Source organism: Typopeltis vanoorti, chromosome 7 (assembly GCF_054136105.1).
Source record: "Typopeltis vanoorti isolate ZY-2024b chromosome 7, IOZ_Tvanoo_1.0, whole genome shotgun sequence".
Lineage (NCBI taxonomy): Eukaryota > Metazoa > Arthropoda > Arachnida > Uropygi > Thelyphonidae > Typopeltis > Typopeltis vanoorti.
The window spans coordinates 43,753,866-43,773,204 of NC_143555.1; the positions used below are offsets into that span (position 1 = coordinate 43,753,866).

At 35.3% G+C, this 19,339-nt stretch overlaps 1 protein-coding gene across 1 annotated transcript in view; it reads left to right on the top strand.

Annotated features, from left to right (window-relative positions):
• The first annotated feature begins 4,934 nt into the window (after window positions 1-4,934).
• Window positions 4,935-19,339, top strand: part of Arl2 (ADP ribosylation factor-like 2) — a 39,542-nt gene continuing 25,137 nt past the window's right edge. The window contains exons 1-2 of the mRNA XM_090395832.1: window positions 4,935-5,096; window positions 9,590-9,700. Of these exons, the coding sequence (XP_090251958.1) occupies window positions 5,032-5,096; window positions 9,590-9,700 (176 nt within the window). The 5' untranslated portion in view covers window positions 4,935-5,031. The remainder of the gene's footprint in view (window positions 5,097-9,589; window positions 9,701-19,339) is intronic.

The window sequence follows — 19,339 nt, forward strand, 5'->3', positions numbered from 1 at the left end:
TGGGTTGTTATAGCGTTCACATGTGGAAATATTCATACCGTTTAGCAAATGCATCGATAAGTTTTAAAAGAGGTAAACCGTGAGTAGACATAACTATGCATAATAAATAACGGGAAAACTCACGTAGAAATATTATTTAATAGTATAATTTTCGCCTGTGTGTCACAGGCATCTTCAGTACAATTAAGCACAAAATTAAACACTAACTGACAATTCCAAAAAGCGCCACCTAAGTAGCTGGTGTAAGATAACTAAAAAGGTCAATAACTTTCCTAAAAAAAAAAAAATTTAATACAATAAAAAGTTAGGAAAGATTAGCTGATTTGTAAAGTACTATCTCCCATAAAGGGGATAGACGCAAGCCGTCGAATCTTTAAGTTAGGAGAATGAAGTAGAGTTTCACATGCTTCTTTATAAATGGGTAATTCTCTCTCTCCTGCTATCTCCAATTTCTTTATGGAACATTTTGAACAACGTATCTTTGACAATATTTCTCCTAGACCTACTCATTGGTTCAGATATGTCGATGACATTTTTGCTGTATGGAATGGCTCTTCTGATGAACTTCAACAATTTCTCAATAAGTTAAACGCATTTCATCCTAGGATCAAGTTTACCCTAGAAGTAGAATCAAATAAGCAGTTAGCCTTTTTAGATCTTCTAATTCTTCGCCAACCAGATGGTAACCTACATTTCTCAGTTTATAGAAAGAAGACTCATACAGGCCATTATATCCATGCGGAATCTCATCACCATCCCAGTCAAAAGGCAGGAACTATTAAAACACTGGTTCATCGGGCCCATTACAGAAAGAAATATGATATATAACTTCTTCCTTTCTATCTAATGGCTATAAGAATTGCTTCATTAAAAGAACTTTGAGTAGCTTTAATATGTCTCCCTCTTCAAACACAGAGGAAATAACGCGCATTACCATCCCTTATATACAAGGCATCAGTGAACGTATAGCAAAAATTTTAAAACCACTGAATATTTTTGTTGCCTTTCGACCGTTTAGAAAAATCTCCACCTTTCTCGCTTCTCCAAAGGACAAGCTTCCACATCTTAATCATACAGGTGTCTACCAGATTCCGTGCTCTTGTGGATTATGTTATTTCGGACAAACGGGAAGATCTGCCTCCATTCGGATAGAAGAACACCAATCTTATATTGAATACTTTAAACCTGAAAAGTCTGGACTTGCAGAACATGCCATCTTCACTAGACACAGAGTTCATTGGAGAAAAACAAGAGTTCTTCACAAAAGTCAGTTTCTCATGGAACGCCTTTATAAAGAAGCATGTGAAACTCTACTTCATTCTCCTAACTTAAACAGATCCGACGGCTTACGTCTATCCCCTTTATGGGAGATAGTACTTTACAAATCAGCTAATCTTTCCTAACTTTTTATTGTATTAAATTTTTTTTTTTTTTTTTTAGGAAAGTTATTGACCTTTTTAGTTATCTTACACCAGCTACTTAGGTGGCGCTTTTTGGAATTGTCAGTTAGTGTTTAATTTTGTGCTTAATTGTACTGAAGATGCCTGTGACACACAGGCGAAAATTATACTATTAAATAATATTTCTACGTGAATTTTTCCGTTATTTATTATGTATAAATGCATCGATGTCACAGATTTTGCAGGTGGGAAGACTTTTATGCCATTGCTAAACTTGATTGGTCTTGTGTGGCTGGTCTTGAGGAGAGAGATCATGGTAGTGGCACTGCGATTAAACTTGGAGTTGATGGTAGTTCCTAGATTTTCTGCTGAGTACCAGTGGTGAGTCATGTCCTCTAGAATTGCTCTTTTTATGTTTTCTTTTTGGGTGGTTTTAAAACGATCGAAATCTGTGGTATCACTTGATATTGCGGCCGTTTTCTACTTCATCTGCAGTTTCGCTTCCCTTTAATCCCACATGGGATGGGATCCATTGGAAGATTATTTCGGAATCCTTATGCAGTTTGTTTATGTTTTTTGCTATGTCTCTCTAAGTATTTCTTGATGGCTAGTGTAGCAGTTCTTAATATCTTGAAGGGCTGCTAAGGAATCTGTGAAAAATATAAACTCCTTCGGGTTTTGTTTGTCCAAATATTGCAGTGCTGTGTTAATGGTTATTAATTCTAAATGGTATGAGTTGCATCCACTACTGTTAGTTGTTTTTAGTTCTATATTATGAGAGCCATAGATCAGTATGCCACTCCTAGAATTGTCATTTGGATTTTTGGAGCCATCTGTGTAGATCGTTATTGAGTCAGGTCCATATTCCAATTTTTTGAAAGGGCTAATGATCTCAAGATTTCAGGGTTTTCTAGGCTTTTTTCTCATGTTTCCCTATTTGAGAGTTGATAACTATAATTTTCCTGTCTTGGTTTGGAGGAAATGGGAAGTTGGCTATTTTATTTGGACAATCCAAGGGAATTTTATTTTCTATGATTTCATGCATTGTTAATTTTTTATTTATTCTGTTTTTGTTGGTTTCCAGTTTTTAAAAAGTTCACTTGTTCTATGATGTGCAAGGTTGGCTTTTTTTTTCTACTACAAATTTGGTAAGATTTTCTTGCCACCTAATTTAGCTGCATTTTTCTGAATTTTTATAAGTTTGTCTAAACTGGTTTGTGATGTTTGCATCCAGATTGGCAAACCATATTCCATTATGGGACGGATAATAGAGGTATATGTGACGTTTAGGGTTTTATCATCGGCTCCCTACTCTTTACCTGAGATACTTTTCATGATATTTAGTCTTCTTTTTGCTCTGACTGCAACATTTTTGATATGTTTATTGAAGCTTAGCGATGGATCCAGAGTAACTCCAAGGTATTTGGGGTTTTCATTAAATGTAATTAGTTGACTGTTTTTTCCCGTCATGGAGGCAAAGAGATACTTCCATGCAGTCTATGTACGTGGAAAACAAGAAAATCGAATAGGACTTTATCATAGGATGCTATATCGGTGGCATATTTGTTAGATAAAAATAGGAAAATAAAAATAGGAAGAAATGGGGAATGAGGGGAAAAATGAATAAATATAGAAAATCACATATTTGAACAAGTAAAGCAATTTACATATCTTGGCAGTCTGATTACTCACAACCTCGACAACACAGAAACAGGATAATACAGACTTAACAAAGGATGGTCTATTATTATTATTATTATTATTATTCCGTGACACCTCCAAAGAGTCCAAAGATTAAAAAACCTACTATACAAATTTCTGTCTCCAGCACTTAATGCTACTACCACTTGTAGTAGTAGTACTGCTGCTACCATCATCATCTACACCAACGCGATCTACTGCCCACCATCACCACCACCACCACCACTAGTGTAAATTGCATGTGCTCTAAAGACCGGTTTATCTATATGAATAAATGAATATGAATAAATTAAAATATGGAAAGATAACAGCAATTTAAAAGGCGCCAAATTAAAACTCTACAAAACCATCATTATACCTACAGCAACGTATGGAGCCTAGACTTGGACATTCAAGCAGAAAGAAATACAGAAAATCAATATATTTGAAATGAAATGCTTAAGAAAAATAAATAAGACTCATTGGTTAGAACACAAAACAAATGAGCAAGTCAAATATAAATTAATATATAGTAGAGATATCATAGCTATAATTCTTAAGCAGCGCTTAAAATTGTTTAGACACCTCCAGAGAATGTCATTTCAAAGATTACTAAATATAGTCTTGATTGGAACCATTGGAGGAAGACGATCAAGAGGTGAAATCCGCTGTAAATAACATTAACTGATGGAAATGAAATGGTTGCATCACAGACACCTAACAGGCATGGAATAAACAGTCAGAAAAGTGGTACGACAGTGCCAACATGATCAACTAGGAATTATCCTAGAGATTAAAGTAAATAATAGTACACTACGTAAACAGTCCACATTTTGATTTCTATACAAGATCATTATATGTAAAGCAAACATGAACAGCTGCAATCAATGTTCACTGTACAGCATTAGAATTTCTTAATATGTAATGAGAATCAGCACGTGTCAGTAAGTACATATATCAATATAAAATGGGAAGATTGGTGGCGGAGGTATTCTGCTTCTGTTGATATAAGAACCTATGACTGTAGTGTCTGAAATGGTGAAGAAAGTGAGATATAAAAGTTGATTTACCTGCATATATTTCGATCTCAAGCCAATGAGAACATCTTTTGAACAAACTGGAATGTTGGATGCAAGCCAGACTAATGAATTCAACAATGGCATGTAGGCTGCTGACTGACTGATTTTTAGGAGAGTGGATATTGATCAGGACCAAAAAAGCCTCGTACATATATTATGTACGAGGAGATTTCAAATTAAGTTTCTCTAAAGTGATAGTTCTCTCTCTCTCTCTCTCTCTCTCTCTCTCTCAATATCTATATCAGTGCACTGTATATATGAATTTACATTGCTCACATATGCGCACAAACACTCATATATATTTACTGTTTCCATAAAAATTTTATTCTTTAAGATGAACAGTGGAATATGAGAACCTGCTGAAGTGCGCCTCCACCGATGGCAAAATATGATCAAGAATACAAGTCAGAGAATACCTTTTTGTTTGTAACTCTAGTGGGAAATGTGTTTCAACTTTCAGCAAGTAAAATTGCTTCAAACACATACACATCTGGGATTTTCAAGGACAGATTCTTGGATGTTATCAGGAAAAGTACCCGATGATAAAGATGCATAATACAGTAAGATGTTACATGTTAAGTTGAAGCTAGCGATAAAGAGTAAATACATGATCGCCATCACAAGGTGTTTCGCGATAACAGTCATCGACTAAAAACGTGATGTGCGGTACACTGCGGGCTAACATTGGGCTGATTTCTATTTGCTCCATTCCAAGTAAACACATTTCCCACTAGAGTTACAAACAAGAAGTAAACTAGTTTAACGCTACCGTCGGTTTACTCCTGTCATTTATGTAGTTACGCGATGTGGAGGTAGGGGAATTAAATTAGGCGTAATTATTTCAGGAGTAAGTGTCGGCTTTAAATAACAAAATGGTACTTTTAAAAATATTGAAGAAATTAAAACAGAAAGAAAAGGAAGTGAGATTACTCATGCTGTATCCTTCATTAATATTATTTGAAATGTATGGTCAGTTATTTATTTTCTCATCTACTCCAAACATTTGATATGGTTATAACGTAGGTTTTCACAAGATATTACTATTACATCGTACCTCCAAGCAATCATCAAGGGAAGGTATTCTGCCCTACTATGAAGAACTCGCATCTCCACTACTTAATATAAACTTGAATATATGAACTTTTTTGTTGCATCATTAAGAGAGGTGAAATATGGGGGGGGGGGGGAATCTTGGCTTTCTCTTCCCCAAAAAAGTTAAAACAAAAAACTTGGCACATACACGGTATACTTTAATTTGATTAATGCGTATTTACCGATGGTTAATCATTGGTTTTTCATATTATGTATGAGTAAATTATGACAGTGTGTCAGAATGACCCACTTCATAATTTACTCCCACTCTCTCAGATGTGTTTTTGTTGAATTATTTCATTGGAGTGTCACTTCAAGGACTGCCAAAGGATTCTGATAATCTACTGCAGAATAGTCTGCTAAAAACATCGTGTTATGTGTCTTGAATCGTGAAACTTAAGTTCATTGAAAGAGTTAACAACAGTCACATACATATTACCAAAATAAATAATCCACTAACACCTTTTATTCCCCTATGGGGAGTAGGGGAGGCTAAAGGAAAGGAAAGTTCATGCAACTCATGAACTATCTGGATTTATGGTGATTTGTGAGCAGGTTACATATGCTTTTGTGGGGATGCATTATATAGGTTTATAGCCTTCTGTGGGTGGCCTTCATATTTGAAAAAAAAAGAAAAGAAAAAGAAACATTCATTAAGGTATATATTTGTGCATACATTAAGTTTGTTGAGTTCTGCTTGCAACACCCAACAAACTTAATGGTAATCCCATACAAGAGAGGTCATTCAGCTCATTGTAAATACTGAAGCTGAACAGAAAATTGGGAAGAAAGAGGAAACCTGTTAACATTAGGTTTAGGATTATATATATTTAGAATCTTGTTGCAGCATATTCTGCCAAATCATGTTTGGAGGTGGAAGCTAAGTAGTGAATATGTGGAAGGGTATTGCCAAGTTTATACTGTGGCATAGAGACTGGATGCCCTTTGTGTAAGTGACATTTTCAAGAGTATCTGCACTCACTGTATGTCCTTACTTTCTATTGAACTGTCAACAAATACGAACTATGAAAAATACAAATTATTATAGTGTCACTACAAAAAAAAAAAAAAAACCTGACTTCAACAAAATTATAAAACATAAATTCAAAAACACAAGAAACCTACCAGACAGACTCGTTTCACATCTACAGCATAAATGAATACATAAATAATAATATACAGCATCAGATGCTGGCATCTAGATCTGAGGGCCTATTTTTTAATTGAATCCTAAAATGTAGCCACAATAATCACAGTTTATCTTAACTATCCAAATTCTGTATAATTCCTTCCATTTTCATTATATACTTCCATTGTCATTGGAACGAATTAAGATATAAGCAGCAACCAGCCGTTACCTCTAATTAATAATTATAGTGTATGTATGTATCTGTGTTGGAATTGAGGCAGTTGTATATGTGATGTTTTTGGTTTTGGGCCACAGACATGTGCATCTGCTTTCATTGGAACCAATTAGGACATATAAATCAGCCAATCACTGTTTGTAAAGTTTGACTTATAAATTCATACTAGAACTTTCTCCTTTTCATCCATCTCTGTTGATGCTGTTTCTTGAAAAAGATTCCCTGCATGTGAAGGGTGAAAAAAATTACAACATGCAAGTATTTGAAAGCAATTTTCCATTTAACTTACGAGAGTGGTCTGAAAAGTTCTCAGCCTCTACCATAGATGGCAACACTATTGGCAAGATTTTTTTTTTAAGTTGGTACATCTGTCATAACCATCTATGTGAAATTGCATGTCATTCTGTCAAGTAGCTTGTTTAAATACAGCTGTCTGAAGCAAAAGTGTTGTCTGTATCCCTTGAAATGGATAAAATTGAGTATCGTGCGGTTATAAAATTCTTTGTAAAAGAAGGTTTAACGGCAAAAGAAATTAATTTGAAGTTCAAAGTTTATGGGCACTCTTCTCCTTAGTATTCGACAATTAAGAAATGGGCTGCCGAGTTTAAACGTGGCCGTACAGCCTTGAAGATAATCCACGTGAAGGACATCCAAAAACTGTAACAACACCAGAAATCGTTGATCAAGTGCACCATATAGTATTGGATGACCGGCGAGTCAAAGTTCATGAAATTGCTGAGACTATAGGCATTTCAAAAGCACACGTAGGATATATTTTGCATGCAGAATTGCAGATGAAAAAGTTTTGTGTAAGATGGGTGCTATGCTCAGGGCCGGCCTTCTCTATAAAGGGGCCCAGGTGCAAGAAACCTTTTGGGACCCAAAAATATTTTTCAAAGGTAAAAATTAAAGGATTCAAAATAAACGTATTGTAAAACCTCTTACCTGCAAATAATTTTGGCACAGGAAAACAAAAAAAAACACATTTGAAATATAATACGTTTCTGCAAATGAGTACTGACTGTTCTCACTCGATCGTGGGGCCCGGGTGCATTGCATCCACTGCACCCCTGAGATGGCTGATCCTGGCTATGCTTGCTCACAGCAGATCAAAAATGCACTCTCATGAAAATCTCTGAACAGTGCTTGCTGCGTTTTAATAAGAATAAAACTGAATTTGTGCATTGATTTATTACTATGGATGAGACCTGGATTCACCATTACACACCAGAATCCAAACAGCAGTCAAAACAGTGGCCAGTTGTTCAGTGCCAAACAGGACAAAGTCAGTTCCATCAGCATTAAAGGTCATGGCATCGATGTTTTGGGATGCTGAAGACATTTTGTTTATTAATTATCTTGAAAAGGGTAAAACAATAACCGGGGAATATTATTCCAATCTTTTAACCAGACTAGACAAAAAATTCGTGAGAAAAGACCCAGTTTGCAGAAGAAAAAAATCATCTTTCAGCAGGACACTGCACCTGCTCACAAAGCTGTTTTGGCAATGGGAAAATTAAAGGATCTGCACTATGAATTGTTAGAACATCCACCCTATTCCCCAGATTGGCTCCCTCTGACTTCCGTCTCTTCCCAAAACTAAACTCTTCCTCGCTAGTTGGCGTTTTTCTTTGAATCAAGAGGTGATTGCAGCTGTAGAGGGGTATTTTGCAGATCTTACTGAGAGCCACTACAGGGATGGGAAAATGGCACTGGAATAAATGTATTAGTCTTAGGGGAGATTATGTTGAAAAATAAAAACAATTTTGAAATTATAAATTTGTTTTTTCATTGTTAGGCCCAGAACTTTTCAGACCACCCTGGTATGTGGTTGAATATGTCAGTTTTGGAGCACTAAAGATATACTTCACTATCATTGGAACCAATCAAGTAGCAACCAGCCACTACTTCTAATTAATACTTATAGTTTGTTAATATATGTATATATGTGTGTGTATACATACTCACACACACGTGTCTTATATATATTATTATTATTCATATTTGACACCTCCATGGGGTCCAAGGACTCATCGAGGGAGAGCACTTGCTCTACAACTCAGTGTCCACCATTCAATCATCAAATGACAGCAACTTCACCGATGCTGACCACCACTGGTATTTCTCCAGACAGTCACAAATATCCATGCCAACGGCAGGATTTGAACCGCAGCCTTTTGACTGGAGAGCGGATATGCTATCCACTCGGCCAACAATGCTGACACACATATATATACATGTGTGTGCCAGCCCATTTAGGTGTATACTTAATCTATATTAGCACTATGCCTTAGAAGTTAGATTAAATCATCCTACTCCAGAGGCCAGAAATGGAAATTTTTAAGCCATTTCAGCAATGTGGTGGTCTCCCATTGAATGAAATTCATCTCCCATCTGAAGGCTTTCATAGATATCTATTATGCCTGCAGTGGGATTCAAGCCTGTGACTTATTTATTGGAGAGGTAAAGCATATCAACATAGCTAGACGGTAGCATTTAGTACTTTAAATCAATATATTGTTCTAATCAATATCATTCAAGCACCAACTGACCACAGCTACACCAATGCCATCTACTACCGACCACCACTGGTATTGCTACAGACAATCACAAATATCCATGCCAACGGCGGGATTCGAACCCGCATCTTAAAATACAACATCTGTTTTTCAGTATTCTAATTACTGAAAAATAGGTGTATTTTAAGATTTAATTTGCTTATTATATAATTCTGCATTGTATTAATTGAAATTTTTATAATTGATGAAATTTTTTCATTAAGTATTTCAAAAACTGAGTAACATTGGGATTTAATTTGCATTGTCTGTGTGGACACACACACACACACACACACACACACATATATATATATATATATATATATATATGATTTTATGGTGTTTATCAGTGTGAATGTCATTTATTATTCAGGAACTAGTAATAACAATTTGAAGTTTTCCTTATTGTTTCCCAGTGGATTAGATAATGCTGGTAAAACAACTATTCTGAAGAAGTTCAATGGAGAGGATATTAACACAATATCTCCGACACTTGGTTTCAACATCAAAACACTGGAACACAGAGGGTAATTATGTTGGAAGTCATAAAATAACCATTGGATCTTTTTACTACCTTGTGTTTAGAAGTAATTCCCTATTTTTATTTATTTTGTTCTTATGTAGCATTATTTTGGGTCAGTATAACTCATTGCTATGAAGGCTCTTATTTAGTTCATAAAGCTTGAATGAAGAGTAATGTATTGTCAGAAATTCTTTGAACTGGATATAAGTTTGCAAAAATATTTTGATTAAAGTGAACTTCTTGTAAGGATATCTTATTATTAGAGTATTTGGACAACAAAGTGCTTCTTTATTATGCGCAGCTGAACCACTATTGAATCACAGTTGAAACAGTTTCAGTAATTCTTTATCTAACTGCATCCCCAGATTCTGTGAGGATGAAGAAATGGTGGAGAGTATCCAGAGGTGATTGACAAAGATTGTGACAGGTCTATAGAATGCGAATATGAGAATAGATCAATGATCTTTGGGCTTCAAAAACTAGCTGATAGGTGAAAAAAAGAGGAGACATGATAGAAGCATATAAGTTATTGAAGAGTTTTAGAGGCTTGTCATTGAAGACTTTTCAGTACATGACAGGAAGAGAGAGAGAACAAGGGGTCACCAGCGGAAATTGTGTATGTATTTAGTTATCAAGGGTGTTAGGAGTAGATTTTTTTGCTTTGGAGGGTGTGAATGGGTTGCCAGAGTTGATTGTGAGTGCTTTATCAGTGAATGAATTTGAGAGGTATGATAGGTATTATGTGAATAATAGATCTACCATGATGAGGCTTCTGACTCCATGTTAGTAGTAGTATATAGATGCCTATATACTACTACTACTAATAATAATAATAACTTAGTTGCATTTGTATAATAAGAAATACTATTTTCTTTAAAAGCAAAACTGAAAATTTGCTAAATGTACATTCTGAAATTGTGAAAAAAATATAGCATATTAGTACTCTGGTAATGTTGCTTTCTGTTAAATCTATATTGTACTGTTGTGGTAAATAAGGGTCATTAAAACAACAAGCAATTTGTGCAGAATCTTTTCTGAGTTGAAATATGGCATATAATAAGCAAGAATCAACTTGCATGTCATCTTTATAAATTGATCTTCTATGACATGTATATCTGAGAAGACTGAAACATTTATTTTAAGTTAGCCTCAATAGAAGTTATCATGTTATTCATGATTTATCTTCCCATGTAAGACTCAGTGACTTATTATGCTAAGTAACTTTATAGAAACCTAATAATGCTCTGATAGAGCAGTTAATCATACCTACATAGTTTACAGCTTTACTGCTTGGTTTGCAGATGTTAGATTGAAGGTAATCTTAAAATGACTCTCCCAAATTTTGTAAATTATTGCAACATACCTACTGATGTTGAGCCCATGAATTTAGTGATGTCCAACATGTTCTCTGCCATTCCATTATTGTTATAGCAATGGTAGCAAATTTGTTTTTTTTTTTTCTTCAAGACTTCAAAACACATTCACAGATTTGTATGTCTATAAATTAAAGATGCCAAGAAATTATATTATTGGTTTAATCCTATATCCAATCATAAGCAAACAAAGTCTATGTGTGAAGCAACTTCACGACTGGGCAACTCATATATATAGAGGCTAATGACTTTGCATCACTTGCCTTAGTATTGCATAATGCAAAACACATAAACAGATATGTATAATGCTATGCATTATGGGAAGGGTCACTACCCAGATTGATTTCACTATATAAATGAAGGAAGGTCTCCAAAAACTCAGACAATCACCCCACTCTAAACTCAGCAAGTGCGAGCAATCCAAAGCATCATTTTACTCAGCGGTGGTTCATCTCCATGACAGGCCCGCCCTGCCATGAAGAGGAACCCTCAGCATTTCTCTGACCAGAGCCATAAACTCAGTAGTGGCCCCCATTTAGAGACAGGCAGAAAAACCCATCTCTGAGCAGAGCCTCTCATATTTCACTGTGGCAACCATTTCAACACTTCAGTGGGTGCCAGACACAGAAGTTATGCCAAGGTTGAAGTAATGCAGAGGTCATATTTCCATATACAAGTAGTCAAAAGGTGCCACACTTTATTACTGAAATACACTGGGTTAGAGATGGTAAAAGTTTCACTTGTTTATACTATAAATTAAAGATGCCAAGAAATTATATTCTTGGTTTAATCCTTTATCCAAGTGTAAGCAAACAAAGTTTGTGTGAAGTAACTTCACAACTGGACAAAACTCAGTTAGCCCTGTACTGACTAGTAGGCTAACTAGTCAGTACAGGGCACTTTATACATTCCTGCATGTGTTAGATGGAGTTGTCCTTCAGGAAGAAAATAAGAGTTGCTAATTTGATTTTATCTTTATTAGTATTCATCTGTATCATCTATAAGGTGTGATTAATCTCTAATAAGGGCAGATAGTTATTTGATTCTCTTTTTTTTCTTTTCTGAAATGAATTTTAAGAGATTGACTAAAAATTAATCTAATGGGACCAAATAGCATTCATTTTGAAAATGAAACGCTCAGCACAAGATTAGTGGGGAATGAGGAGGGGGGCATTTTTATCTGATTATTTGTATAAACATACTCCATTTATATGATATGTTAGATTCCAGACCATTGTATAGCAAATTACTGGCTTTTTTTTTTGGCTTGTCTGCATGGTTAGCCTAATGACTATGCGCTTTTTTTTTTGCTTGTAGATACTTGTCTGTGTGGTTAGCCTAGTGGCTATGCGTTTCGCAGCCATGTGCCTGGGGAAGGAGTGTCCTTGGTTCGATTTCTGTCAGCGATGTGTGGAGCTCAGGGATCTTTCTCAGCCATAGCCAAGTTATCTGTCTTTGGCGTGGACAGCAAGGGTCCCCCCCCCCATTTATCTGGGGTTTTTCATCCCAAAAGCAGGCAAACCGGCCCAGCGAACACACAAGCTACAGTCATAGGATACCTCCAGGAATGAGTAACCAACCTGTTACATTGGATTTTGGTTTCGAATGCCTACATGGTAAAAAGTGTAGGTCTATGCATGAGCATAAATTAGGATAGATACATAGAATGGTTTAATAACTTTTAAGTGGTTTTATATATATATGCGTAAACGATATGTGAATGAAAAACTTAGAATAATTTTTGCACATGAAAAGTTATTCAAATAGCTTGGCTTAAGAGAACATGTCAACCAATTTGGTCATCAATCTACACCATTAAAAATTTTTCCATTTCAACCAGATTGTCAAATTTTTTGGATAATTCTAGTATAACACTTTTCACTTCACCAAGAACTTTATCTTTGTTGTAAACAACTATAACAATAGAAGTGTGAGGTAAGTATAGCCTGCAGCCTATCTTAGTGTTCGATATGCCATTGTCACTAAATTTAAGCATTTTAATCTTAGCATGTAATGTAATAGTTTATGGAGCTTCTTTTCACTGGAGCAACAACACTCTGACTTTATTTTTTTTTACACTGTCAATAGTTATAAATGATTTGCAGTTTACAGCGAAACACAAAGAGATGTAGTGAGCAACAACATCATAAACAAACAGTTCATCAAACTGTGCATCGGTTGATTTGCATGAGTGTCATGCAACTAATGTATGAGCATGTGCATTCGTTAGAGTTATCCTTACAAGTTCATTCTTTCTTTTACTTGCAGCATAATGATAGAATTCTTTTGAGTTATCTTTAACTTGCAGAGCCAGTTTCTTTTCATACTTGGACTTAGCTTTCCATACAACACTTAAGACTCTTCTGCCTGCTTCTTATAATTATCATGACTAACATCATCCTTATGCACCTAATATTCCTTCCACGTCATCTCTTTCTGATGAATCTCATGCTTAATTAGATTACACATCCACTTCACTCCCACTCTGTGTATTCTTTAAACTCTAGGTACGCATTCTGATATCATATAATTAAAGTATTTTTAAACACTTCCCATGCACTGTCAATATCCTTCCCATCCAATAACTAATACTATGACACAGAACCCAGAATACCCCTCAGTTGGTCATAATTTCCTGCTTTGTAGTTCAGCATGTAACCTTTTCTGAATGGGACAATCTTGAACTTAGCCACTTCCCAAGTGAGCAATGCATGATTACCGTCACCAGCTGGAGGCAGAATAGTTACATCTTTAACTTAATCCTTCCCCTCTCTGACACCATAATCAGATCTAACACTCTTTGACCTTGAGTTTCTTCGGTCACATGCTGCATGAGGAAGTTGTCTCACAACAGCTCAATAAATTCGTTTTCATTCTTCTCATGCAATTTCATAGCTACCCAAGCAATGTTTGGATAATTCAAGTCCCCCATTATCTATTGTATTTATTTGTTGATGCATTTCTTCATCACTAGCAACTGATCCACTAGGTCTGTAACAACACCTCACTATGTATTTAATCTTTGTAGACTCCACCTCACACCAGATGGCTTCAAACTCACTGCCACATGAAAAATTGTTACTAGTATTGTAGTCATAGTATTGCTCTAATTGGATTCATGACATTTGATATCATTAGTAGCATTCCCTCTCCTCTCCTAACCTGTCTATCCTTCCTAAAAATACTCTACTCTTAGCACTTACACTAGTTAGTACATCTGCTTCTGATAGCTGAGTCCAATGCCTACAGCGTGAGGTCCCAGTATTAACCAAGGTGACAAACTCTACTACTTTGTTTCTGATACTCCTAGCATTCATGTACAGACATAATATATTATGCCGGCCTTGTTGGCCAAGTGGTTATTGGATCCACTCTTTAGCCAGAAGGCTGTAGGTTTGAATCCTGCCGTGGGCATGGATGTTAAACTAATGGTGGTGGACAATAGATGGTATTAGTAGTGATGATGGTAGTTGTAGATGTGGATTGAGTGGTGGAAACGAGAGTTGTAGAATGGGTGCCCTCTCTCGATAAGTCTTTGGACTCCTTGGAGGTGTCATGTAATAATATTACTTGCATGCACTTTTGCATACACTTGTGTGTGGTCTACATGACACAGTTCAACAACCTTGCAGATCTCTGTTCTTATCTAGTTTCTCACTTATGCATACATTGTTACACATGCTTGATGGTCCGAACCAGACGAAAATAGAATTGTCCTCTCTTCATAATCATTTCCATAATAATAATAATAACCATTCCCATCATTAACACCATTACCTAACGTCGTTCTTACACACACACACACACACACACACACACACAGATTGTCATGATTCCTCCTATCAGAATTGTTTCCCTGACTGTGTTAGGGTAGTACTTTTTAATTAATAATTTTTTAAGACTCCTGATGCCAAACTCATTCACGTGTAGGCCATCCCTCTTATGCAAATCCAATCTTCTCTCAAACTCACTCCATGCATCCAAAATGGAATGGATATGAGTTTTTGGATCAAATTCTATGCATTGAATAATTTTCAATCATAGTCCTTCTTCTTCATTTATCTTAATTTATCGAGGTAATATACTTGCTATTTTCACTTTCGCACTCTTCACTCTCACCTCTTCTAATAACCCTTTCATGTACTCTCTCATACTGAACTTATCGCTAGTTAAGTTGTTAGTGCCTACTACAGTTATGACAGCATTCTGTTTTTGAATGTTTGCATTATATTTTTAATTTTTGTAACAGGAAAACTTGACATTATAACCCACTCATCAATGGTATGTTTTATAATAGCCACCATACCAAATAACATCCTTCTTTTTAGAATCAACTTTACTTACCAGATTTTACACACTCATTTACCTGATTCCATGCTTTGTTTTCCATTTTGCTGGTTTTTTATTCTCCCTGTGTTCCCTAAATGGCACTCAACTTTCTGTAGTTCCCTCATCGTCTGTCTAATAATATACTTTAGCCCTAGTGATCGCAGAGGTTAAATAATTTTCAATATCCTCTTCGATATCGTCTTTAGCGGAGAATACCTTCTTGTTCACTACTTCGCTGTTCTTATTAGCATTTTGTTTCTTCTGTGTTTTTGGCATCATTTTACACCTGTATTTATTATTAAAATATTACAACGAAAATTTGTTATAAAGACCCTAAATACTCTAAAAACACAGTCTACGCTAATATACTGTAAAACTAATTTTCTAATGAAAAAAACACAATAAAACAGGTAAAAATTACCAATTTTATATGAGCGCTAAATTACACCACCCACTCATAATATAACCTCAAACCTCTTCAAATTAACTTTATAATAATTGAAACTAGTCATATGAGCAAATGCAGCATCATATAAATTGGTATTGGTTATAATTGGTCATGTCGTAAAGTGAAGCATCATAATGTGGGGTATTACTGTATTTTTCTCACCATCAGATTTCTTATGTACCTTCATGGCTGTAAGGATGTTATGATAGTACTACATGAAAGTTTCATCATTATTAACTTCCTATCAGCAATTTTCTTCCAAATTAATCTTTATCTGTCAAGACTCCAGTATTATCAGAACTTTTAATCCTTTCTTCTGAGATCCTTCTTACTGTATCACTCTTAGATAGATTTTGGTCTTCCTCTGGTCTATTTTTCCCTACCATTTGCTTTAACTGGCCATACCACCTGATATTAGCTCTGCACATATATTACTGAATACTAACAGTATACTTGCTAGTTTAGTGTTTTGGGTAATTTCTCTATTTCCATATAAATTTATTCAGCTGCTTCCTTACCATACCACCTTTGCTTATTATATATATCAAATAGATCAAATATTTTACTACTACTGTAGGTTCTTCAGGATGCAAGTGACATTTTCACTGTTTCTGCTGTTTTTACTTTCTTTGTCTTTTCAATCCTAATTCACCTAATTTTCACACCAGCTTTATTGCAACAGTTCAGTTATATAGGGAATGTACAATATTGTACTGGATTTATTTAGACAACATTGTCCGCATAAAGTAAGAAGCTGAGGTTAACATATCTAATTTTGATATCAGATTTAATGCCACTTTCCTTCAAAATGTGATCCATATAGATGAATAAATAGCAGTGGAGATAATGTGCACCCTCGTCTCACACCTGATTTAATATAACGCCATCTTCCTGTGTGGCCTTCAGTGTTAACTGCTGGTTTTTAACTCAAATAGAGACTGTGATTGCTGATAGTAATGTCCCATCTAGGCTATATAATTGTTGGGATTTGAACATCTTTTCTTTGGCACCTTGTCATATGCCTTTACTAGTCTACAAAACTTAAATACAGATCTATCTTATATTCCCATGATTTCTCAATTATTTGTTTTAAAGTGAAAATCTGATTCTGACAACCCCTTGTTTGACATGAATACAGCTTATAACTTTTCATTCCACAATTTTTCTTAGTCCCATCTCAAATATGCCTATAATACTCAGTATTGAAATTCGTCTATAATTCTTGCATTAAATGTTATTTCCCTTTTCATAGATTGGTACTGTGACTTATTCCAGATTATAAAAATGTTGTCCATATAATTAAGCCTAAGAAAAGTTTTGGATTTTTCTTCCAGATGTACTTAGTAAATTATGGCAAGAGTTGAGGAGTCCATTCCAGTTCCTTCGATCTATCTGTGAAGCTTTCCATTCTGACTGAAATATCCTGAGCTCATGACAAACTTGAAGTCTACAGTGTCTGATGGAAATTTAGAAGACAGAACTTAGAACATATAGAAGAAAAAATCTCTATCATTGATTCCAAATCTTCCCTCTGGTTTCGTTACATAAGATAGCATTTTTGCAATCTGGAATAAGTCACATCAAGAATTAATGTCTTACAAAACATAAATAACCCCATCCCAGAATCAAATTTATCATAGAAATAAAATTAGATGGGTCTCTGTCCACTTCAGTCTACTGCCAGCTGTTTTTCTCCATAATAGTGCATCAAACATTGGTAACCACCCCTTACAAAAATTTTCACCATCAAACAAGTTATTCATTATAACTCAAGATCTATTCATTTCTATATAATTGCAAGTTATCTTGCTATCCTCAAATGGGCCAATCTGCCACAAAACATATTTCTGAACACTAGTCCTATATTGAATCTGAAGCCTGTCGCAAATCTGGCCTAACTGAACATGGAATGATCAATATTTGCCACAGGATTTTCTGGAATGATGTTAACTTATTGGACAGATGATTCCACAAATTTGAACATCTTTTCAAAGAAAATGCTTGAGATCCTTCACTGTTCCCAAATTTTAACCTCGTTGATGGGCTGTGTATGCTCAAAATTTTGAGAAATCATCATCAATAATTGTATTTCTCAGGGTTTTAAATATAGTTACTAACATACACACATAATCCATGGTTCTTCAAACAGTGTGCTAAGATGGTCTAAAAAAAAAAAAAAAAAAGAGAATGGCCTGTATTAGATCTTAGTATTAGTATTTTCACCTGGCTTTCACTACTGCACATGAAAAAGATACCATTCTCCATGCAGATGTACTGTTTTTGAATTTCTTATTATCTATTCTGTTGCACTACTGGTGATGGTTTAAGATACTTAAACTGAAATATCTGTATCATCAGTTACAATTTATTAAATGTTTCTTCACTCTGTTCACTTGTAATATATAATACTTTTATGACTTTCACATTGTTTCCTGTTCATCTAAGAATTTGTGCAATTACTATGTGTGACTCTCCAGTTCACCAAACCTTGGCACATTCTTCACATTTAGAGTTGGTGCTGCTGCTAACCTCCCCTCACCCACATTCTTCAGCCATTGTTATAGATGGTTGGTTTCTGTATTGTCTCTTCTACATATATTTCCATTTACAATGTTCAGCAGAACTAGCATCCATTATACCCCTCTCCCAGTTCTTCTTTAATCTGCAGCAACACAAGCAACACTCCTGATGCACTGATCCTACTGAGCACATTTGCCTTTCATTCCAGCTATCTCAGTTTTGTGGAATAGCTTTCTCCCATGAAGAATTCTCCAATACTGCAACCTCTGGGTTTTCAAGGAATATCAACAAATTACTTTGCTCTTGATCTCAGCCCACATGTGTTATTTATTTGCTTGCAAGCCTTGCAACCTCTTGTATATGGGAGTGTTAAAAATAAATTTGAGCAGTCGTTGTTGCGAGTCCATTGAAGAGTTTCTAGATATGACCGTGGATCTGTAGAACTGCTTTAGTAATCTGTTGAATTTTGATGGAGTAGAACTTTTCTCTAGAGGTTATTGTGAATTTTCTGTAGAGCAGCAGCAATTGCTGGACAAGAATATATATGTGCAGGTGTTAGTTCAACTCCTGGACAGTTCTTGCATGTTTCATAGCCCCTACTACCGTCGGGCTGCATTTTCATGCCTTTAAAATGTTTCATACTTAGTCCTGTGATGATTATGGTTATTTCTCTATTTTCATTAATTTCACCGATTTCATTCTCCTTCTTGATAGTTTGTTTTACCCATCTTATTTTTGCAACAGAGTTAGCATCAGTTAGTGATAGTGGATGTAATTTTTGAGGTAAGTATCTTGCTTCTTTGGCTAGTCTGTCTGCTCTTTCACTGCCTTCAATATTTACATGGACTGGTATCCATTGCAATGTACAGTTCTTATATTTCAAATTTAAAGTCATTGGTAGTTCATGAATTTCCTGTGTTGAGTTTTGTTTTTCCATTTTTTAATGCCTCTAGTGCAGATTTTGAGTTGCTGT